Genomic DNA, 18,748 nt, shown 5'->3' on the forward strand with positions numbered 1-18,748 from the left:
TTACATTGAATTTAAAGTTGCTTTAAGAACAGCTTTTCTTATTTAAGAACTGGCATATAACTGAAGGGAAAAGAATTATTAGCAAAACACTGAGATGTTAAAATGGAGTGCTGCTGCTCAAGAGCCACACATCTCACATAAAGCATTTGACCTGGAAGAAATCTTCAGTCTTTTAGTACTGTTCAGATGAACCCAGCAAAGCAATTCATGAGCAAAACACTTACTTGGCAGAAATAGGAAAACATGAACATTGTTCACGCTGTTAAAAGTTAAACAGCGCCAGGAAATACATGACCCAAAACACTTGAGCAATGTAGCGGGGATTAGTAGACCCATTAAGGATGATGACATTTGTGTTTTGGTTTGGGTTTTTGTTTTTTGTTTGTTTTTCTGAATACTTCAATGAAAATACAGTTGTTTTTAAATGCTTCCCTCTTAACTCCACTTATGAAGTTTAGTTCCTGGGATATTAATGTTTCTCGTCTGGATGTATCTGATATTAACATTTGAGTTCAATTTTTTCCTGGGTTGTAATGCATTGATTAGGTTTTTTTAATCAGTGATGCTGGTGAAATGATTTGTTGCAGCTCAGTGTGTTTGATCTTCCTCAGCTACTGCTGATAGTTTGTTCATATCACAGAACTTGAACTTACTGTTGAAGGGCGATATCCTTAGGAAATCAGGCTTACTGAATCATTATTCTTTGAGTGTCTGTGTTTGCCAGCTTTCTCTTCATAACTTCTAAATTCTTTAGCTGGTTTTGTCCGGACAGAAGAGGGAATGGTGAGAAGAACAGAACATCATTTACCCTTGTGCAAATATCACAGAAATAGAGACAAGAGGAAAAACAACGAAGGCTGTTTTGTTATTTCAAATTTTTATTAGATATCAGCAAGTACACGTGAGAGTGAGCATTTGTAAATTCTCTGCTGCAGGAATATAAGACACGGTTGTTAGAAAACCAAACCAGGCGTCATTACAGTCAGTGCTCATGAAGGTAGCTGTTAAAAGTTAACTTTTTAGAATTAGTTCAGAACATAACATAATGTATTCTGCTACATTAGGTTAGTTAGCTCTACAACTTGATAGCATAACATATTGAGACAAAATAGTGAATTGCGTTATGAATATCAGTAAAGAGCCATGGAATTTTATTTTATTTTCTTAAAATCATGCAGACTCAAAATTTCATACGTTCAATACACAGTGTGAAAATGGTTTCAAAGCTCTAAATGTGCATGGATAAAGGTTGCATTAGGTAGCACTTTGAAATAATACTTGCCTTCTGTCAGAGAACATCTGACCTAGAAAAGAGAAAGCTACCTGGGTTTCTGAATTAAAATTTCCCTGCTGGTAAGTGGGTTTTCCTGCCTTAAAATAAGTAATTTTAAATAAAGACATAGTTTTAAATGTATATTCTCTCATTTAAGAACAAACACCTTTATTTTCTAAATGGGAGCATGTAATAAACCGAGGCAGATGTTTGTCAAGTGGTTACAAATGCTCAAGAGATGAGCAAGCAGACCTCTGTCAGCTGCAGAGCCATTGCAATTTCCAGTTTTTCCATGGTCCTTGTTACAGTTTGTCCTGACAGCTGACAATGGCTTCTCTGGGTTTCTGTCTGGTTTTTAATTTATGAGCATTTGAAAAAGTGATAGCCACAATGGCATCGGAACAGATGGTATTATGAGGGTCACAGAGCCAAAGACTTACCAGAGGGCTGTGACATGCTAGGGCACAAATGCAGGCTGTGACGATGCTTTGTCATGTTAATTGAATGCCTGGCCAGAAGTTGGTAGGTTAGAGTCGCCAGAAGTAACTGTTCTTGATGTGAAGTCTAAAATGGTATGAAAAGCTGTCAGATCTATTAAAGTAACTGATGCGTCAAACTTAATTTCCTTTAAAATTGTGATATGATAGTGTGAGCAGCTGGTGATCTCTGTTGAAAATAAATGATGTAGCTTTAGCCTGGGCATCCAAAATCATCTCATTTGCTGTAGAATCAAACCCTAAGCTTCCTAAAACTGAAGGAAGTTTTATTAGTAGGCACGGTCTTTCCACCAAGTGCATTACATTTGATTTAATGTAACATTTATATCTGAATATTTTTGCAGAAAATAAAATCCATGGATGTTTAACACAATAGCTGGTAGGAGATGTTTGTATCTCGGCCCACACTCAGCAGCTGCTTTAAGTTCCAGAATTCCCACCTTCCGCCCAAACCCATGCTGTTGCTGTTGTTCTTATCCTTGAAAGTGGAAGCTGCCACTCTCGATTTCAACTCGTCACTTAGTGAGCATTGACCTCCCCATTGGCTCATTTGGATCAAACCCTGGCTTTCTATGGGAGTGCCTCTTCTGTTGTTCTTCTGTTCTTCCTGCCAACTGTGCTCCAGTGAACTACAGAAGTGACTCATGGATGAGATTCTGACACTGTTGGAAGCAGGATTCAAATCTATTTCAGCTGCCTGTCAGCTGACAGTAGTAAACCAAAGGAAAGGACTGAGGGAGAAACTGCATTTTGAATTGTGCTTTCTTTGCAGATTCCAAGCTTGTGCTCTCATTTATTATACAGTTTGGAAAATGGATTTCAAGAGCTGTAAACCAACCGCAGCATATGATTTAACATGCTGTGTCAATCAGTGCAGTGATGAATAACAATTTATAAAACATCCATAACTGTATTAAAGTGGTTTTTTCCTCAGTCTTTAGCAGGCATGTGATATTCAGCATGGATGGCAAAGGTAAAATTAGCAGTGGAAATGGACGCATGGAAATAGTGGCAAGTACTTGCTGCTGGAAGAGTATAGAGTTGACCAGTTGCAGAAGACAGATGTCACTTCAGTTAAAAGTGAGACTTTGAGATGCTTCAGAAAAAGAAATACAATGGCTTTCACAAATATAAAATGCAAGGGCAAGACTGAGTATGGAAGTGACTGGGGAGGACACAGAGCTGGAGTACAAGTTGTTCTGAGCTACATCGTTGTTGATGAGTTGGCCATGCTCAACACATGATATTACATCCCAGTTATCAAAGTCATCATCTTGTCAACAGTGTACTCTCACCATTAATTTTGTAAGCCTACAGATTTCTCCTTCCCGTATGGAAGGTGGTGGTGTTCTAGCTCCACTGGCGGCTTCATGTCCCCAAAATATGGAGGCTGCTATGCCCAGTAAAACCAGTTGAGGCTGACCAACAGGGCAAGTGTACCCTCGGTGTGTACTAAAGCATTAGGTTTCCCTTGGAGTTTTCTCGCAGGCTGGCCCTGTGATTCTTGTGATTCCCAAGTGAAGTGGCTGGATGTCAACACTGGGCTGTCACTGCGCACCGGGATTGTGCTGATACGCAGGGAGCACTGAGGTGCCCGAACTGTAGCTCTGGAAAATCTCGGGAGTGTTTCCTGGGAGGAGTAGGAAACATTAATAATAATAATATATGCTCCATGTAAACATGAGATGAATAAGCATAATCAAAATAAGGCTAGGTGACTGGCACTGGAACAAATGAAAACAAATTTGGGAAGATGATTTGAAGAGTATTCCTGGCAGTCACACTCTAAACATTGTGTGGAACAAGAAATCCTGTGCTGAGGTTGTCAGTAACAACAGGGGAGCAAATGAATAGCCTAAGAGGGCTCTTCTGATCTGATACTCATTAAATGGCAAATACCTTACTTTTGGCAAGTTTTAAGTAAAAAAAAAAATTAACAGTGATCCAGAAAAAGATGGTTGTGAGAACCTAATAGTCTGATATGGAGGTAGGTGATACTTCAGTTATATCTATCTGTTTGCTTCCAGACTGGTATTAGCAAAGCTGATTTGCTGAGGTATATTAATGTTATTCTTTTTTTTTTTTTTTTAATTATTTTTAGTGTGGGTTTTTTTTTTTTTTCTCCATAATACTGATGTTTCAGCTTCTCTCTTTAATCGTCCCGTCCAAAGCCTTTTTTCCTTGATTTTCAGCATATTCCACTTTTTCAGGTTTTGTGAAAGGTAAGTCGGTATACAGAGAAAGTGTTTATTTTTCTGAAAGTGCTGAAAGCCCTTTCTTAGCTGGTGGTTGGGGTTTGGCTCCCCTGATCTCCGCCTGATGGTGCCCAGATGGGAGGCTGTGTGCCTTCCCTTCACCCTGAAAATCACCTTCCCGTCAGGGTGGGTCTGCTGGCACTTGTCCTGTCGGACTGACAGGTCAGCAGTGGACCTGCAACTTCTGCCTTCTGTGTAAGGATCTGGCAGGGAGGAGAAAGGGGGCACATTCCCCCTCATGCTGGGGAGCTTCTTGCAAAATGCCGTGGAGGTGGCTCTTCCCATTGTAGTGCGCTGGCCCGAGGAGCAGATGGCAGCTCACGTCTGCTTTGGGGAGGAGGAAATGGTCTGTTTCCTGGGGATGCTATAAAAATATATTTATCAACGCTCTATTAAAAATAACCTATTTTTTCTTATAAGTTATTGAAATGGCAGAGTAGTATGTGCTGCTGTGGTGTCACAACACTTTCAAAACGGTGGCACTAAGCCGTAGTTATGATATATGTATGTTCTATAAGCAAAAGTCCCTTTGGCTAAGGGCAAAAGTAATAAAAATGTGAAAAATGTGCTTTAATCTTTGAATTTCTGTTTTATTTTAATAATGAAAGGACTGGTCATCTTTTATCTTATACTGCAGTTCTGACTCTGAATATTTAATACAGCCTTTGTCAGAATATTTGAGAGAAATGCACATGCATAAATGCAAAAAGGGTACTTCAGAGGAGTATCGTTCACTTCTGATGCCTTTCCCGTAATCTCAAAAGTTCAGACAAGTAAGAGCTGGTTTCTGTAGTATTGACTTTTCCATAGTCTCAAAAGTTCAGACAGGTAAGAGCTGGTTTCTGTACACATACTGTGTACAAGTATGGACAACCAGCGCGTGCCTTCACTATAGTGACGATCTAGCTAAAGATCTCCAGAGAACTCAATTTGAACTCTGACAGTTCTATTAGTTGTAAGTGTTAACCACAGAAACTAGTACTGGATCTGCAACTTTGATCAAATGTTCTAACAAACAAATGAATCTGAAGTCAAGGGAATAGCTTGTGCATCAAAGAAAAATCAATTTTTCTAATTACTATTTCTAGAAGTCACATACCCCCGGCATGTTCATTGTGATTTTATCGAAAAACTGTCATTAATGGAAAACAACTTCTTAAAAAGCTGTTGCTTGTTATTTCTTATTATTTATTCTTTAATTCTGTCAATGGTTGACTGATGGACAGAAGAACGTGAATTTCTTGATGAGTGATAACTTTGCATGGAGCACAGCTTTCAAAATCAGGAACGCTCAGATGTACTAAAGGGAAATCTAGTCCTTAGGTAGTGGAGTACCTAAGTGGACACTTGAATTCCCAGGATCCTCAGTGCTCAAATATTGACTCAGTGGGACGACTTTGAGGCTTGTTTCAAGAATCTTCGTCTGAGGTTTTCTGTTTCTTTACCTGTTCAGCACTTGTATAAATTTTTGGAGGATTTGTTTGTAGGTTTTGGGGGTTTTGTTGTTGTTGTTTTGTTTGGGGTTTTTTTTTCGGATGTTGGGGTTTTTTTGTTGGTTGGAGTTTTTCTCTCTTTTGGGTATTGAAAGCATTTTTATCTTCATCCTAAGCCTTGACTAACAGAAATACAATTTTCTCTGTTTCTAACGCTTTGACTCAAAACTGGGAAGATAATGGCATCAGTAACAAACAGTACGTAGGAGTCTCAGTAGGTAGCACGGTGACCCAGCCTTGCTTTTGAACCAGGCAATGTTGAAATACAGCACAGGTTAGACTGATAAAATGGTAGGATTGTAGCAGTGACTATACTGTAATTTGGTCATGCGTGTTTCTTCATGATACCACAGCTGGGAGGAAATGTATTAGAAAATGTTTGCACCGGGTGACAAATTCTCCAAATTTGGGGCTGGCCATAATCTGAGGATTAAGGTTGTACTTAATTATTCCCTGATCCCAGTGTTGATGCAGTACTTGCCAGAGCTGTAGCCTTCTGACTTCTGGTGAAAGAACTGTTGTGTTTTTACTTTGTTTGTAGATTCTGCATGTGAAATCAGACCCTCAGTATAATTTCCAGATGGAGATAAAATTTAAATAATTTCTGAAGTCAGCTAGGTGTTTCACTCAATCAGTGACGTGTTTTATTTGTCTCCAATGTTCTTGCTATAGTCAAATCAGTTCTCACACAATATACTGTGGTAGTCATGCTATGTTTTTATAAGCTGCTGTGACATTCACAAAGTGTAAATCAGGTTATTGTAAGATTGTGTTGTCTTAACCAGAAAAGTCCCCCGAGAGCTTCCATCTTGGTAGAAGCATATGATCAGTAATTAAACAAACAAAAATGCAAAAAGCCACCACCACCAAAACAACAACAACAAAACACACTCCACTTTCAATTTTGAACCTTTTTGTGTTGTCAGCCATGAACAGCAATGAACAAAAAGGCAAGCACATCCCTGTTGGAAGGGGGCAGTCATTTTCAAGGGGGTTATAAATACACAGACGCACTAACAACCATGCATGGGCGTTATTTCATGCTGGCAACATAAAGTTCAGCGAGTAACAAAGCCAAAGTTGTTGTTTTAAAAATCTGTTGCCAAGCAGTCAGTTTTCTCCTAGCAACAAGTGTTGTGCAGCGGGAGAGGCAATCAGATACCTTTGGGGCGCAATGTTGGCGCTGGGGAAAGGGGAAAGAAATAGTGATCTGGGGCTGGGAGCTTACTGCAGCCCTGCCCCATCGCTCCCAGCACTGAGGGGCGAGGAAGGCAGGTGAGGGGGACAGGGCAGGAAGGGACGTGTGAGACAAGCTGGGGTTTGGGACAGAAATGCAGCCTGCAGGCGCAGACTCATATCTGTTCATCAGTTGCTTTGGTTTGGTTTAGTGAGCGATCAGCTGTAATGTTATTGGCTGGTTGTCCTCATTTTATATAAAAACAAAACATTCAGAGCCGCTAGGAAATTTTATTTTGAGCACATTTGAAGAAACACCCTTTTTATTTTTCACAAGAATGGCATTATTAGAGAAAGTGAGCTAAGTAGTTTTGTGTTCTGCATTTTGGAAACAAATTACATACACATTGCAGTTTCTTTTCCAGTTCAAAAAAAATTATGTTTTTATTTTATGGAAAATAATCTTTACTCGTGAGCGTTGGTGGTCAACCCAGTTATTTTAAAATTTATAGTGTGGACACCCTTCAAAATCCCTGCATTGAAATATATCTGTGTCTGTCATTGCATGAGCTGTCTTTATGCATTGTTTTTCTGTTGGAATGACTTATTTCAAACTGATGCACCATGTCACAGGTTTTTTTCACTTGCAGAAAATAGTTCCTTACAATGAGTAAACATGCAGCTGTTACTGGTATATGCCTTCCACAGAAGGAGTTAATTAATGATTTCTTGTGCAAAGTCATACTTCCTTTAGGGGGACATGTTTCAGCACAAATTCATCAACTAAAATGAAAATAGGAGAGCATAGTATTTAAGTGACATGCTATTTCACTCTACGTAAGTGTAAAATATTGATTATAGAATACATTTAAGATCTGTATTTTTTATCACAGAGGATCGGAAATATCAGCTGGAGAATTTTACTTATTTTTCCATATACCATGACAAATTCCTCTTGTTTTGCCTTGCTTAACTCTTCTTCTGTTTCATTATTATAGCATAACACTGTCAAGTCTCTGGTAAACCTTCAAGTTTGAGAAATTTGTTTGAAAATAGCAGCCACCTCAACACATGCTAAATAGGCTGAAAAAGCAGCATAGAATCATATAGAATGTCCTGAGTTGGAAGGGACCCACAAGGATCATTGAGTCCAACTCCTGTCCCTGCTTATGACAACTCCACAGTTCACACCACCTGTCTGAAGGTGTTGTCCAGTCTCTTCTTGAACACTGTCAGGCTTGGGGCTGTGACACCTCCCTGGGGAACCTGTTCCAGGGCTCCACCAGCCTCTGGGTGAAGAACCTTTTCCTAATGTCCAACCTAAACCTCCCCTGGCACATCTTCCTGCCATTCCCTTGGGTTCTGTCATTGGTCATCGGAGAGAAGAGTTTGGTGCCTGCCGCTCCTCCTCTCCTTGTGAGGAAGGTGTAGACCACAGTGAGGTCTCCCCTCAGTGTCCTCTTCTACAGGCTGAACAAACCAAGTGACTTTATCTGCTCCTCATATGGCTTTCTCTCCAAACTCTTCAGCAAATTCGTAGCCCTCTTCTGGACACTCTCCAGTAGCTTTATATCCTTTTTATGCTGTGGCACCCAGCCCTGCACACAGTGCTCCAGTTGAGGCCACCCCAGTGCAGAGCAGAGCGGGACAAGCACCTCCCTGCCCGGCTGGCCATGCTGTGCTGGATGCACCCAGGACACGGGTGGCCTCTTGGCTGCCTGGGCACACTGCTGGCTCAAGTTCAACTTGCTGTCGACCAGAACCCCCAGACAGCAAGTCGAACATGAGCATGTAACAAGGGGCAGTTTTGTGATGCTAAAATTACATTGCATTGCAATGATTACATTACATTACATTACATTGATTTGCAATGCACACATTGTGTATTAAGTTTTGTAACTGTTTATGGTCGTAATCCTTGATTTTAACTTTTTTTTTTTTTTTTTTTAATAAGATGTGATGTTTCTATCATATCTTTCTGCATACCATGTTTGAAAGTTGATTTTATCTTAGACAGGCTGAGGCTTGTTTAAAAAAAAACTCAACAAAATAGTGAACTGAGAAAATTACTGACAAGTTGGATGCAGTGAGTTCTTGAGGCCTTTTATTGTAACTTTAAAAAAATATATATTATTTTCCTCATCTGCCTAGCTCTGTATCTGATAATAGCTGCTATAATAGCTTATTGGCCTTCAGCAGTTCATCAGTGAACCAGGCAAGTAGTATTTCCACTGTTCTTCTATCTCCCTGCTCTTATCATAAAAAGCAAAATCAGTCCATTTCTGATTTTCATGTGCTTATCATGTTTTCTTCTAGCTGTTTTTGCAAGAGAAACTTACAGTTCTGAGGGGTATTTTTTTTTAGCTAAATAAGGTCTGCATCCTATAAATTTAGAATCAGAATCATAGAATCATTTTGCTTGGAAGAGACCCTCAAGATCATATATTCCAAATATAACCCAGCTCTAGCACTAACCCATGTCCTTAAGAACCTCGTCTGTGTCTTTTAAACACCTCCAGGAACAGTGACTCAACCACTTCCCTGGGCAGCCTGTTCCAATGCCTGACAACCCTTTCTCTGAATATTTTTTTCCTAATATCCAATTTGAACCTTCCTTGGTGCAACTTGAGACAATTTCTTCTTGTCCTATCACTTGCTGCTTGGGAGAAGAGACCAGCACCCTCCATGTAGAAGCTCTTTAACAAAATTCGTGTCATAGACCCACTAGGAAAAAATTAATATCTGGTAGAACTCAAAGTCTCTGTAGTTGAGTCTTTTTTACAGGTCAACAAGTGGCGATTCTTAAACATGGTGAGTGTCTCTGATGCTTTCTTGTATGTTATGTTGGCCACATTTCCCCTCATACTCACCATTTCTTCCAGTTACCTATTTCCTCCTCTGCAGAGTTCTGAGAGTTCGGAGCTGAGAGTTCAGCCTCCCTTCTGAAGAAGGTGAAAGTACAAATAGACTCATGGTCGAAGTTCCCATTATATTCTTTCAATTTTGAAATAAATGTCCTTGCTTTTGGGAACATCTCCTACCTACAGTCTCTGTTTTTCTTAGAGAAGATGAAATGGTTCCTCTTTATATCAAATAAAAGTAGAAATCTTAAGCAGTGCTTCAGTTGAGATTGAGAGCTATTTATTTTCCAGGAGAGGTGGAGAAGTCGTCAGATGGTTAAACCTTGAGAAAACCTCCAGCTCTCTTGAGCAGAACTTGTTTTCTTTTTTTTGTTTGTTTTCTTTTCAGTTATTGCAGAACTTGTTTAGCAGTTCATGACGGAGCTCTGGGTTGCTGACACATACAATGGGTGATAATTATGCCTTTAATTTTTTAAAAGTTAGTTCCATGGAAAAAATTTGAATGTTAGCTTCATATTTGCCTAAAAGCAAATTAAAAAGTGACCTCTTTTCTTCCTCTAAATGGCTGTTTTTATCATGTTTTCAAAATCAGAAATTAGTTAAGTACTTTTCCATTTCTGTCCCATGTTTATTTTTCTAGATGTGTGTTTTCCATTGACTGTTTAGTTAATCGTTATGACAGGTTAATTTGCAAAGAGAGAAAGCCCATTTGGAGAAAAAGATAACCTTTGCAGTGAAAGGCTACGCTACAATTATGGCTTTATACAGTTGCTTATTGTATCATGTTGTTCAGATTCAGAGTGACGATATTTTATTAATGAATAATGATGCATTTGCTAACTGAAGGTTTTACTTGGAGGTTGTGTAAAGCTGCATTTAGAAATTATCACTCATTTGAATGTTTTCCTTTTTAAACATGTTTACATTTAGCTAATGAAAAATAACCTTAATATGTTGAACTGCAAGGGGGAAATAACTATGCCAAAATATAATTTTGACATTTCAATATATATCAAAAGGTAATTCTGGCTTATTGAAGAAGGTATTAATTGCAATTATTGTTTTTATTGTGCCATCAGCATAGACCAAATTTTAAAGGTGTCGTCTTTATCCAGGATACAGATTGACATGTGATGACATACTGAAAGTTGTGGAGTAAGGATTCAGGTCCTGTTGAACTGAATGGTGATCAAACATCTTGTATTACATGCATTTGAAAATTCCATTATGCATCTTTCTGTGTCCAAAAGACTCTGAACACGGTGTAGGTATTGCTGTTTGATTGTTTGCTTGCTTTTTTTGTTTTTGTTTTTTAAAAAAGGCCTCACAGATGTGAAGATTTCAGAATCTATTAATTTTTTCATACTAGTTTTCTTCTTTCATAAAGAAGCTCGTTACCTACCGTAATTTTGCTTTTTAATCTTTGTAGTCATTAGTTGGACACTTCTCTGAACCTGTTTCTTCGGTGTAACACAAGGACTCAAGAGAAAGTTGTTCTTGCAACAGAAGCATCAAGTACTCATATATGAACATGTTAACGCTCTCTGTCCTCTCAGTGCAATTGAGGGAGAACCTGGTGCTGGAACAGGACCAGTGGGAGCTCCCTGGGCGTTCCAGACAAGTCTCTTTTTCACACGCACCAGAGCAAGGACTTGGTCTTAACGCTGTTTGCACCCTGCTACTGCCAGTAGAAGGCTGTTCCAAAATCTCAGTAATGTTTTCACCTTTTTTTTTTTTTTGGTAAACTTACAGCCAACTCATACACACGTATACTTGTGTCAACATTATTCTCTAACTAAAGTAGTTTTTCTATATTCTCTTCTTTCTACTGTTTTTATAGCAAGTAAATTCATCTTGTCTCAGCTTTTTATTTGGTAGGTTAAACAAATGAAGTCTGTTAGTCTCCTCTTGTAAATTCAGATTTTTCTTGATTGTCTCAATAGTTTCTTGGTGTGTCGCAGTTTGAATGACCTTCAATGAACAGAGGAGACCACACAAGGTGCCGGAGGAGGCCCTGCTGTAGCTGTGTACCGCACAGCTGCTGAAGTCTCTATTGCCTTTTTCTCTAATGGAAACCTCTCCCGATGTAACTGGGGTTTTCCACTTTCACACTGGCACCTTTTCACGCTGTCATCCTGTGGCTGTGTGATATAGCCAAGTCCTTCTCCCAAGCTGCTTGGCTAACAGGCTTCCACCATGCTGCAGAACTTGTGTTACGATTATTTTCCACTTTGTTATACTGATTTTTGCCATATTTCTGTTACCCTGGTTCTCATGATCAGCCTGTTGCTTTCAGTATCGTATCCTCTTCACTTTTCTTTAGTTAATTGTGTCATCTCTCTGATAATTCTTGTGATGTGACAGTAATTAAATACTAAACATGATTAGTCTCAAGGCAGTATCCAAAATACAGAAGCTGTAATCCCCATTCCTTAGCGCATGCAAGATAAGTATCAATGAAGGTTATTCAGCCAAATGTTTAGGGTGGTGCATTAAGATATTTCTGTCTATTGATACTCAATAGCTGTTTTTCTGGGCTGTATTTGTGTAGGTAACCAGGAGATATTGAGTAATAAATAACACATTACTTCTGTTTTGACAACAGTGCTAAGGGCCTTCAGTCAGGGGTTGGACCTTGTTTGGCTGAGCATTATAAAAACAATCCTTGGACAGATGCTTTGGCAAAATAAACAAAGGACAGCCATTTTATATGTGAGGTTATATCAAATGAAGTATAAGGGTGATAATGGAGGGAAGAAACATGTAAAATCATTGACTAACTAGAGGGAGACTTTGTGACTCCAGACTGGATGAGGAAAAAATTGTCAAGATTTTGAAAATAACCTGTGGCGTAGAAGAAAGTTGGAAGCACTTTTCCTCACTTTTATTAATTTCTGCGGGGTTTTGTTCTGTTGCGATATGAAGGCTCTGTAGAACCTCGATTCCAGGGACTGCCGTACCTCCCTGTCACAGGCAGCACACGGTAATACTCTTTGTTGTTTAGAAAGCCAGCCCTTAACATTGGAAGAGTCCATGTTACTCCCAGCTCTGAGCCCTGACGGTGGCCTGGGCACTGTAAAGGGCTGGTGACCTTTCCTTGAGTAGAGCATCTGAACTCCACACATCTGTGAGTACTGGTAGTTATTCAGAGTGACTGGTATAAATATCAACGAATTGGAGACACGAAGCACTGCTTTCATTTCTTGCGATAATGGCACAAAAAAAGTCTCTGTTTCTTCAGAGATTCCTATTACTCTCTGCCTGTGCCATTTCTGATTAGATTTTTGTCTTGGAGTTTTCTGAGTCACAAAACCAACCTCTACAATGTAGAACTGGCTAACAGAAAAATAAGATTTGCTTAGAGAGGTTACAACATAAAGATACCATGAACAGACAGAAGCTGGAAGCCTTAACATGCTTACAGGAGATCAATGCTTTGCCAAAACCAAACCAAACCAAAACCCAACCAACTGAACAAAAAGAACAACCCCAACAAACCAAAACAACCCCAGAAGAGCCTCAAAATTCTTAGCAAACCAGGCATGGGGAAAAGTAACAAACAAAATTAAGCAACCCACGAACATTAGAGGCTTTTATAAGTGCAAGAAAGAAATGTCATTAATTTATTGGTCTTTCATGTGAAAGCAGTAGTGAAGGAGATGCAATAGCAGGAAAGACCCTGCTTTCTCCTAGCAGCATGTCAGCAGTTGTCTTAAATGCCTCTGTCAAGTACTGCAGCATTTTAAAATGTACAAAGAACAAATAGATTGCCTTAGATTTGTGTAATTCCTTAGGAATTTTCTGTTTTCATAATCTTCTGTATAATGGGTGTTTCCCTACTAATATTTCTTATTATTTACTCAAGTGATTATATAGCAGTCTGTTTATAAAGAAGATATAGGGAGAAGGCATTCTGTTTAGGTTTTAAACTAACATGCCGGGTTTGAAGGTGAGAGCCATATGTCAGTTGGGTACCCCACTGCGTTTCTGTAGATCTGATGTGTTGATCAAGCCCATCTCCAGCCATAAAGCAAGAGACCTCACATTATTCTGCAGATCAATGTTGTCTGTACCTCTGCTGCTAAATAGGTAAAGGCCAGAACTACTAAACTACTAGCTCTGAGATTTTGTTTCCAGTTAGGAAGCAAAGAAAAATATGCAGTGATGGACTAGGATAATTTGTATTGATTTCTGGGAGATCTTAGAGGAGTTTTGCTTTGCAGGTTTTTTTGGGGTTTTGGTTTTAGTGGTTTGATGTTGGGTTTGTTTGGTTGTTGTTTATTTTTTGTTTTGGTTTTTGTTTGTTTTCCTGGAGTGTTTAGCAGCGGGAGCAAGCGTGTGCTGACAGCTGGTAGAAGCGAGGTCAGTTTTCTGGGTAGGGCGATGGTGTGAGGTCAGCGGGGGTTGTTGCTGTGTGACAGGCATGTCTGCTCCTTCTCCTCTGGTCTCTAGTGTGACGCTTTAATAGAGCAAAGTCAGGCAAGGACTGCAAGCAATTTCCAATGTTTTGTGCCTTGGAATTTTCATAAAGTCGTTGGGAGGGAGATTACAAACTAGGCACTCATAATATATGGCATCTGTCCATCATTCTGAGGGAGTTAGTGACTCAGAGGACATCATGTCTTCCTTCTCTAGATCACTTGTTTGAGCTCAGCCCACCCAGTGTCACTGTCCTTTTGATGCTTTGCATGAAACAAATCTAATTTTCTCTCCCTTGCTTCTTTTCGGAAGCAAAGCTCATTGTCTCAGTGCTGATACCCAAGGCAGGCATCTTCATACCATCCCAGCCTGAGACACCAGTGACTGGCTGGCTTTCAGGAGACTCTCCCTCTAACCAGCTGTGGCTTCAGAAGCATAAGGGAGCAGGATGCCACCTGATTGCCCATGCAAGAGTGGTTCCTTCAGTAGTGCTCTATCACTTATATTCTTAGAAAAGTAAAACATCAGGCAAACAGCCAGTATTCACTCTAGTTCTGTCACCTGGAAAATCTCAGCAACACATTTATCCATATAGAAAAGGGCAGATGTCACACAATGTGTTTATGTTCCCATTAACAGGCATATATCTGCAAAATTTGGTTGTTTCCTTTGTTCTTGAAAAGAACAGCTTGTATCCTTAGCAAGCAGGGAAAATAGTCTGGCATATTTGGGAAAAAAATATTACCGATATTCGAAGAACACACGTGTTTAGTATAAAATACACAAATCTTTACAGAAAAAAGAGGAAGAATTTTGGAAATAGTTTAGAGAATCTCGTCTCAAAAATTAAGAACACTTTAATTTTACTAAGGTTAAGTACGTGCCTCCAAACCATCTTCATATATTCCACTTCCTTGCTTCATTTTTTTGTAGCTTCACATTTGATACGTACCAATCACTGACAATCACTTTCCTGCAGGGAAAAAGTACGGGCCCTGAGAGGTGTGTGATTTTGGGGTTGGAAGTACTGCTCACTCTGGAAATGCTGACTCACTTGACAGCTCAAAAAAAATCCAGAAGCAGAAAAGCCCTCTGGCACCTTTATGTGAGAACATCTGCTAGCCTGGTAGAAATTAGCCTTCATTGCATTTATTTATTGATTTGCCAGTACTGTACAGTGCCCTTTACATTGTTTTCAGAGCATAATCTCCTTTGTTGCTCTACAGGATGGAGTTTGCAGTCTCTCCATGCTGAAGGTCAGCCTGGTGGATATGTAGGAGTTGCATGGAATTTCAGTACTTTGTAATCATCGATGCTTAGGTTGGTAAGGATTTATGGGGCAGATGTTACAGAGAGAAATAAAAGAAATCATGGTCCAAGGTGCAGGAGCTGGGAGGGGAGAAGTCATAAGGAACCTGTAAGCATGTAATCAGGATGCCTGTCTGGAAATCAAAGATTTGTGCTCCCTATACATTTTGCAATACAGAATCACAAGGTAAAAATGCATAACTTCATTAGGATTATTATAAGCCCAGCTCTTTTACTTGGTCATTCCTCAACTTTTCTGGCACAGTAACATAGCCAAATATGATGGATGGAGAATTCCACTGCCTCACTCAGCCCATATCCTGCTGGCTTTGGACATCTTCTTGGATCGTGTGGTGTTGAATTGGATCGCATCCTGCAGAGGAATACGAAGAATCTGTGTCTAGGAAACTACTGAGGAGGCTGTCTGCCTGCTCGACCTTTCCACACTACTGGTACAATGGCAGCCCCAGCACACGTCCCATTTCACAGGATGAATCAAATCCTGTGGTTGTTGCTCATGGGGCTGAACTTGGTTCTGTTAGAGCCACCCCTGAGAGCCGCTGGTGCTGTGTGTGTGATCTCAGATGTGATCAGATGTGAGCTGCATGCTGAGATGCACGGATGGGATACAAACACCCCTTAGTAGGACTTTAGACAGAGGAGCTTGCTGCAAAAGCTCAGGTACTTACCAAGTTTTGGTGATTGGAGGTTTTGTTGTTCAATTCAGTTTTTTTTAATTTCAGTGTCTTTGATTTCTGTACAAAGCCATTTGACTCCTTGTTGGTGTGGAATAAACTGCCCCAGTCCTGCTTCAGGTCATTTCTCTTTGAACCCAAGAGCTACCTACACTTACTTCACTGTTGCAACATATCGTTTGAGCTTCACAGAAGTCGTGCTGGTCAATTTCAACCATTTTTCCTTTGTTTTCTTGCAGGCTCTGATACTTCACCAGCTCGGGCGCTATAGCTTGGCGGAGAAGATTCTCAGAGATGCCGTCCAGGTGAACTCCACAGCCCATGAGGTCTGGAATGGCCTGGGAGAGGTGCTGCAGGCTCAAGGCAATGATGATGCTGCAACTGAATGCTTCCTGACGGCGCTGGAGCTGGAAGCCAGCAGTCCCGTGGTCCCTTTTACCATCATTCCCAGAGTCCTTTGAGAGGGCATCTCGGTCAACCTGTTTTGGTCTGACTTCTGGGTGAGGGAACCCAGTGTATCAGGCTGCCTGGTAACTGGTTAGTAAGGAAAACTTTAGAGCTACAAGTAACAAACTCCCGTCTTCTGCAGGAAAGTGGCCAAACTGGTGATGTGATGCAATATATTAATGTTAGAGTGAGAGGACAAAATGGTCAGCCAGAACCAAATCACTCATATCGCCTGCAGTTTTGCCCTTGTAGTTTTAAAACATCATTATATTGTTCATGGATAATGTGCCATATTCTGTTCGTGATACTTGAGTCTTACATAAAATTATAATGGAATCAACTACCAGACATAGAATAATATATTCCCGTTAAAATTCAGTGGCAGAGCAGACTATTTTTAACACGGCTGTTAATAAAACTGTTCTCTTCCTGCCTCTCAACCTCTTTTGGCCCAAAGTCAAAATGTGAATTTTTCTGTTTCCATCTCTATTTTAGTCCAGGCCAGAGAATCACTTGAGTTCTTGTTTTCAGTTGTTAATAACTGTAATGTGTGGCTAACTGTTATCTCTATTTAGAGCAAAGGCTGAGTACAAGAATATTTATATTTTACCAGTGTATGCCTGTTACAAAAAATATATTAGTTATTTAAGTTTAACTTTTTTATGTGAATTCAGAGTTTATTTATCAATGGAAATATGTAAAAAGAAGCCTCAAATGGAATATTTACCGACATTCCTTATACATGACCCACACTTGGCTAAATGGGAAGATTATGTTAATAATAAAATGATTTTTAAATGGAACCTTTCCTGTGTCCTGGTTAGGAACCCATGGTTATATAGATGCCTTGTGATCACACGTTTGTGATGTGGGGCTTGTATCTGCCCTCAAAGAGGAGCAATGCCAAAATGAAATACCGTGAGGCCAATCTAGAGAAAACAAACTGCTATACTCTTTGCCAGTGGTGGTGTTATCTTGGATTTCAGGTTTCCTTAAATCTTCAGTTCTTCTCCTTTTTTTAATTCCTTTCACTCCAGCTCTCAGTGAAGCCAGATTACTGTGCCTCTGAATAATATGTGGACATTTATGTGTGCCTTGATAGTGCTTGGGAAGAGCATGTTAAATATTTACACACTATTCTTCAGTTTTCTTTACTTGCCTTTGTAGTTCTTGTGAATGGAGTGATGCACTTCACTTATAAGAGAGAAGCAGCAATATGTTTATTGATAACAAAGGTTGATAGTAAATGTGACAGTGGTTTAAGAAGATTCGATGGCAAGGTGCACTAGATTATTTACTGCATATGGGACAGGGTAGGACAAGACTGTCAGCAAGACCCTCCCATTGAGGCACGAGGTTCAGAAAGGACCCCCTGGCTTTCTAAACAGCTTCTCAGAGATAAGTGCAGGTACAGCTGGATCCAGATTTAGCCTCAGACTTGGTCAAGGGTTTATGTCTAAAGAATTACATATGTACAGTCAACCCCTTATATGATTTAGCTGAGGTTTTAACATTTCATTGCACTTGTTCTCCATTCACTTACCAAGTATCTGATGCGATAAGGATTCTCACAACCTCGAGGAGTAACCATGGAGGGTATCCTTGCCCAAGGGGAGAACCCGGCATGCAGCTCACTGCTGTGCAGGAGAGCTCAAAGGGCTCTGGGCTGTCCACTATGCAGTAAGGTGATTGACTCACAGTCATATTTGCATGGTAACCCCAGATGCCAGTTTCTTCCGAGTTGGGCTTGAGCCAGGCATGGACCAGCACTGCGTCCAGGTGGGCACATTACTCTACATCAGCCATTGGCTGTGTGCTGTTATCTGTCTCCCACTGTGCAGCCATCAAGACCAGATGCTCCCATCACAACCATCATGGGTGGTTATCACTTGACCAGAGTTGCCAGAAAATGCAAGGTTGGGGGTGGGGGGAGCACACCACCACAGTAGCTCTTTCTCAACATCTCCTGTGCTTTGCGTCCCTTGAAGGAAAAGCTGGCTGGTAAGATGTTACTGCAATATCAGTAGTAATAGGGCCAAATGTTTAGTAGATAAATACTTGCCAGAGTCTTTCTGGGATGTGTGGAGAAGAGTCATTTATTGCAATGAATATTCGGTGTGCACGAGCTGGGCAGTCTGGTGTTCATTCATTCACAACCTTGTGCTCTTATGGAGCCTGGGAAGAATTCCAGGTTCCCCGTCAGACTGGGTGCTCCTTGATATTTACCTGATTTGTCACAAGAAGCAGTTTTAAAGTGCTTAGCACAAGATAACAGATGATTCAGAAAAATAACAGCAAATGTTTTAGTCTGTTGCTCGCCAGAG

General features: G+C 40.2%; 1 protein-coding gene across 2 annotated transcripts in view; it reads left to right on the plus strand.

Moving 5' to 3' along the window:
- The window catches only part of TTC7B (tetratricopeptide repeat domain 7B), a 143,303-nt gene extending 126,276 nt beyond the window's left edge, over positions 1-17,027 (plus strand). For both annotated transcript variants that reach the window (XM_080345090.1, XM_080345091.1), the window contains one exon: positions 16,217-17,027. In XM_080345090.1, coding sequence (XP_080201216.1) covers positions 16,217-16,438 — 222 coding nt within the window. In that variant the 3' untranslated portion in view covers positions 16,439-17,027. The remainder of the gene's footprint in view (positions 1-16,216) is intronic.
- Positions 17,028-18,748: the final 1,721 nt, after the last annotated feature.

Source organism: Nesoenas mayeri (genome assembly GCF_963082525.1).
Source record: "Nesoenas mayeri genome assembly, chromosome: 5".
NCBI classification, from domain to species: Eukaryota; Metazoa; Chordata; class Aves; order Columbiformes; family Columbidae; genus Nesoenas; species Nesoenas mayeri.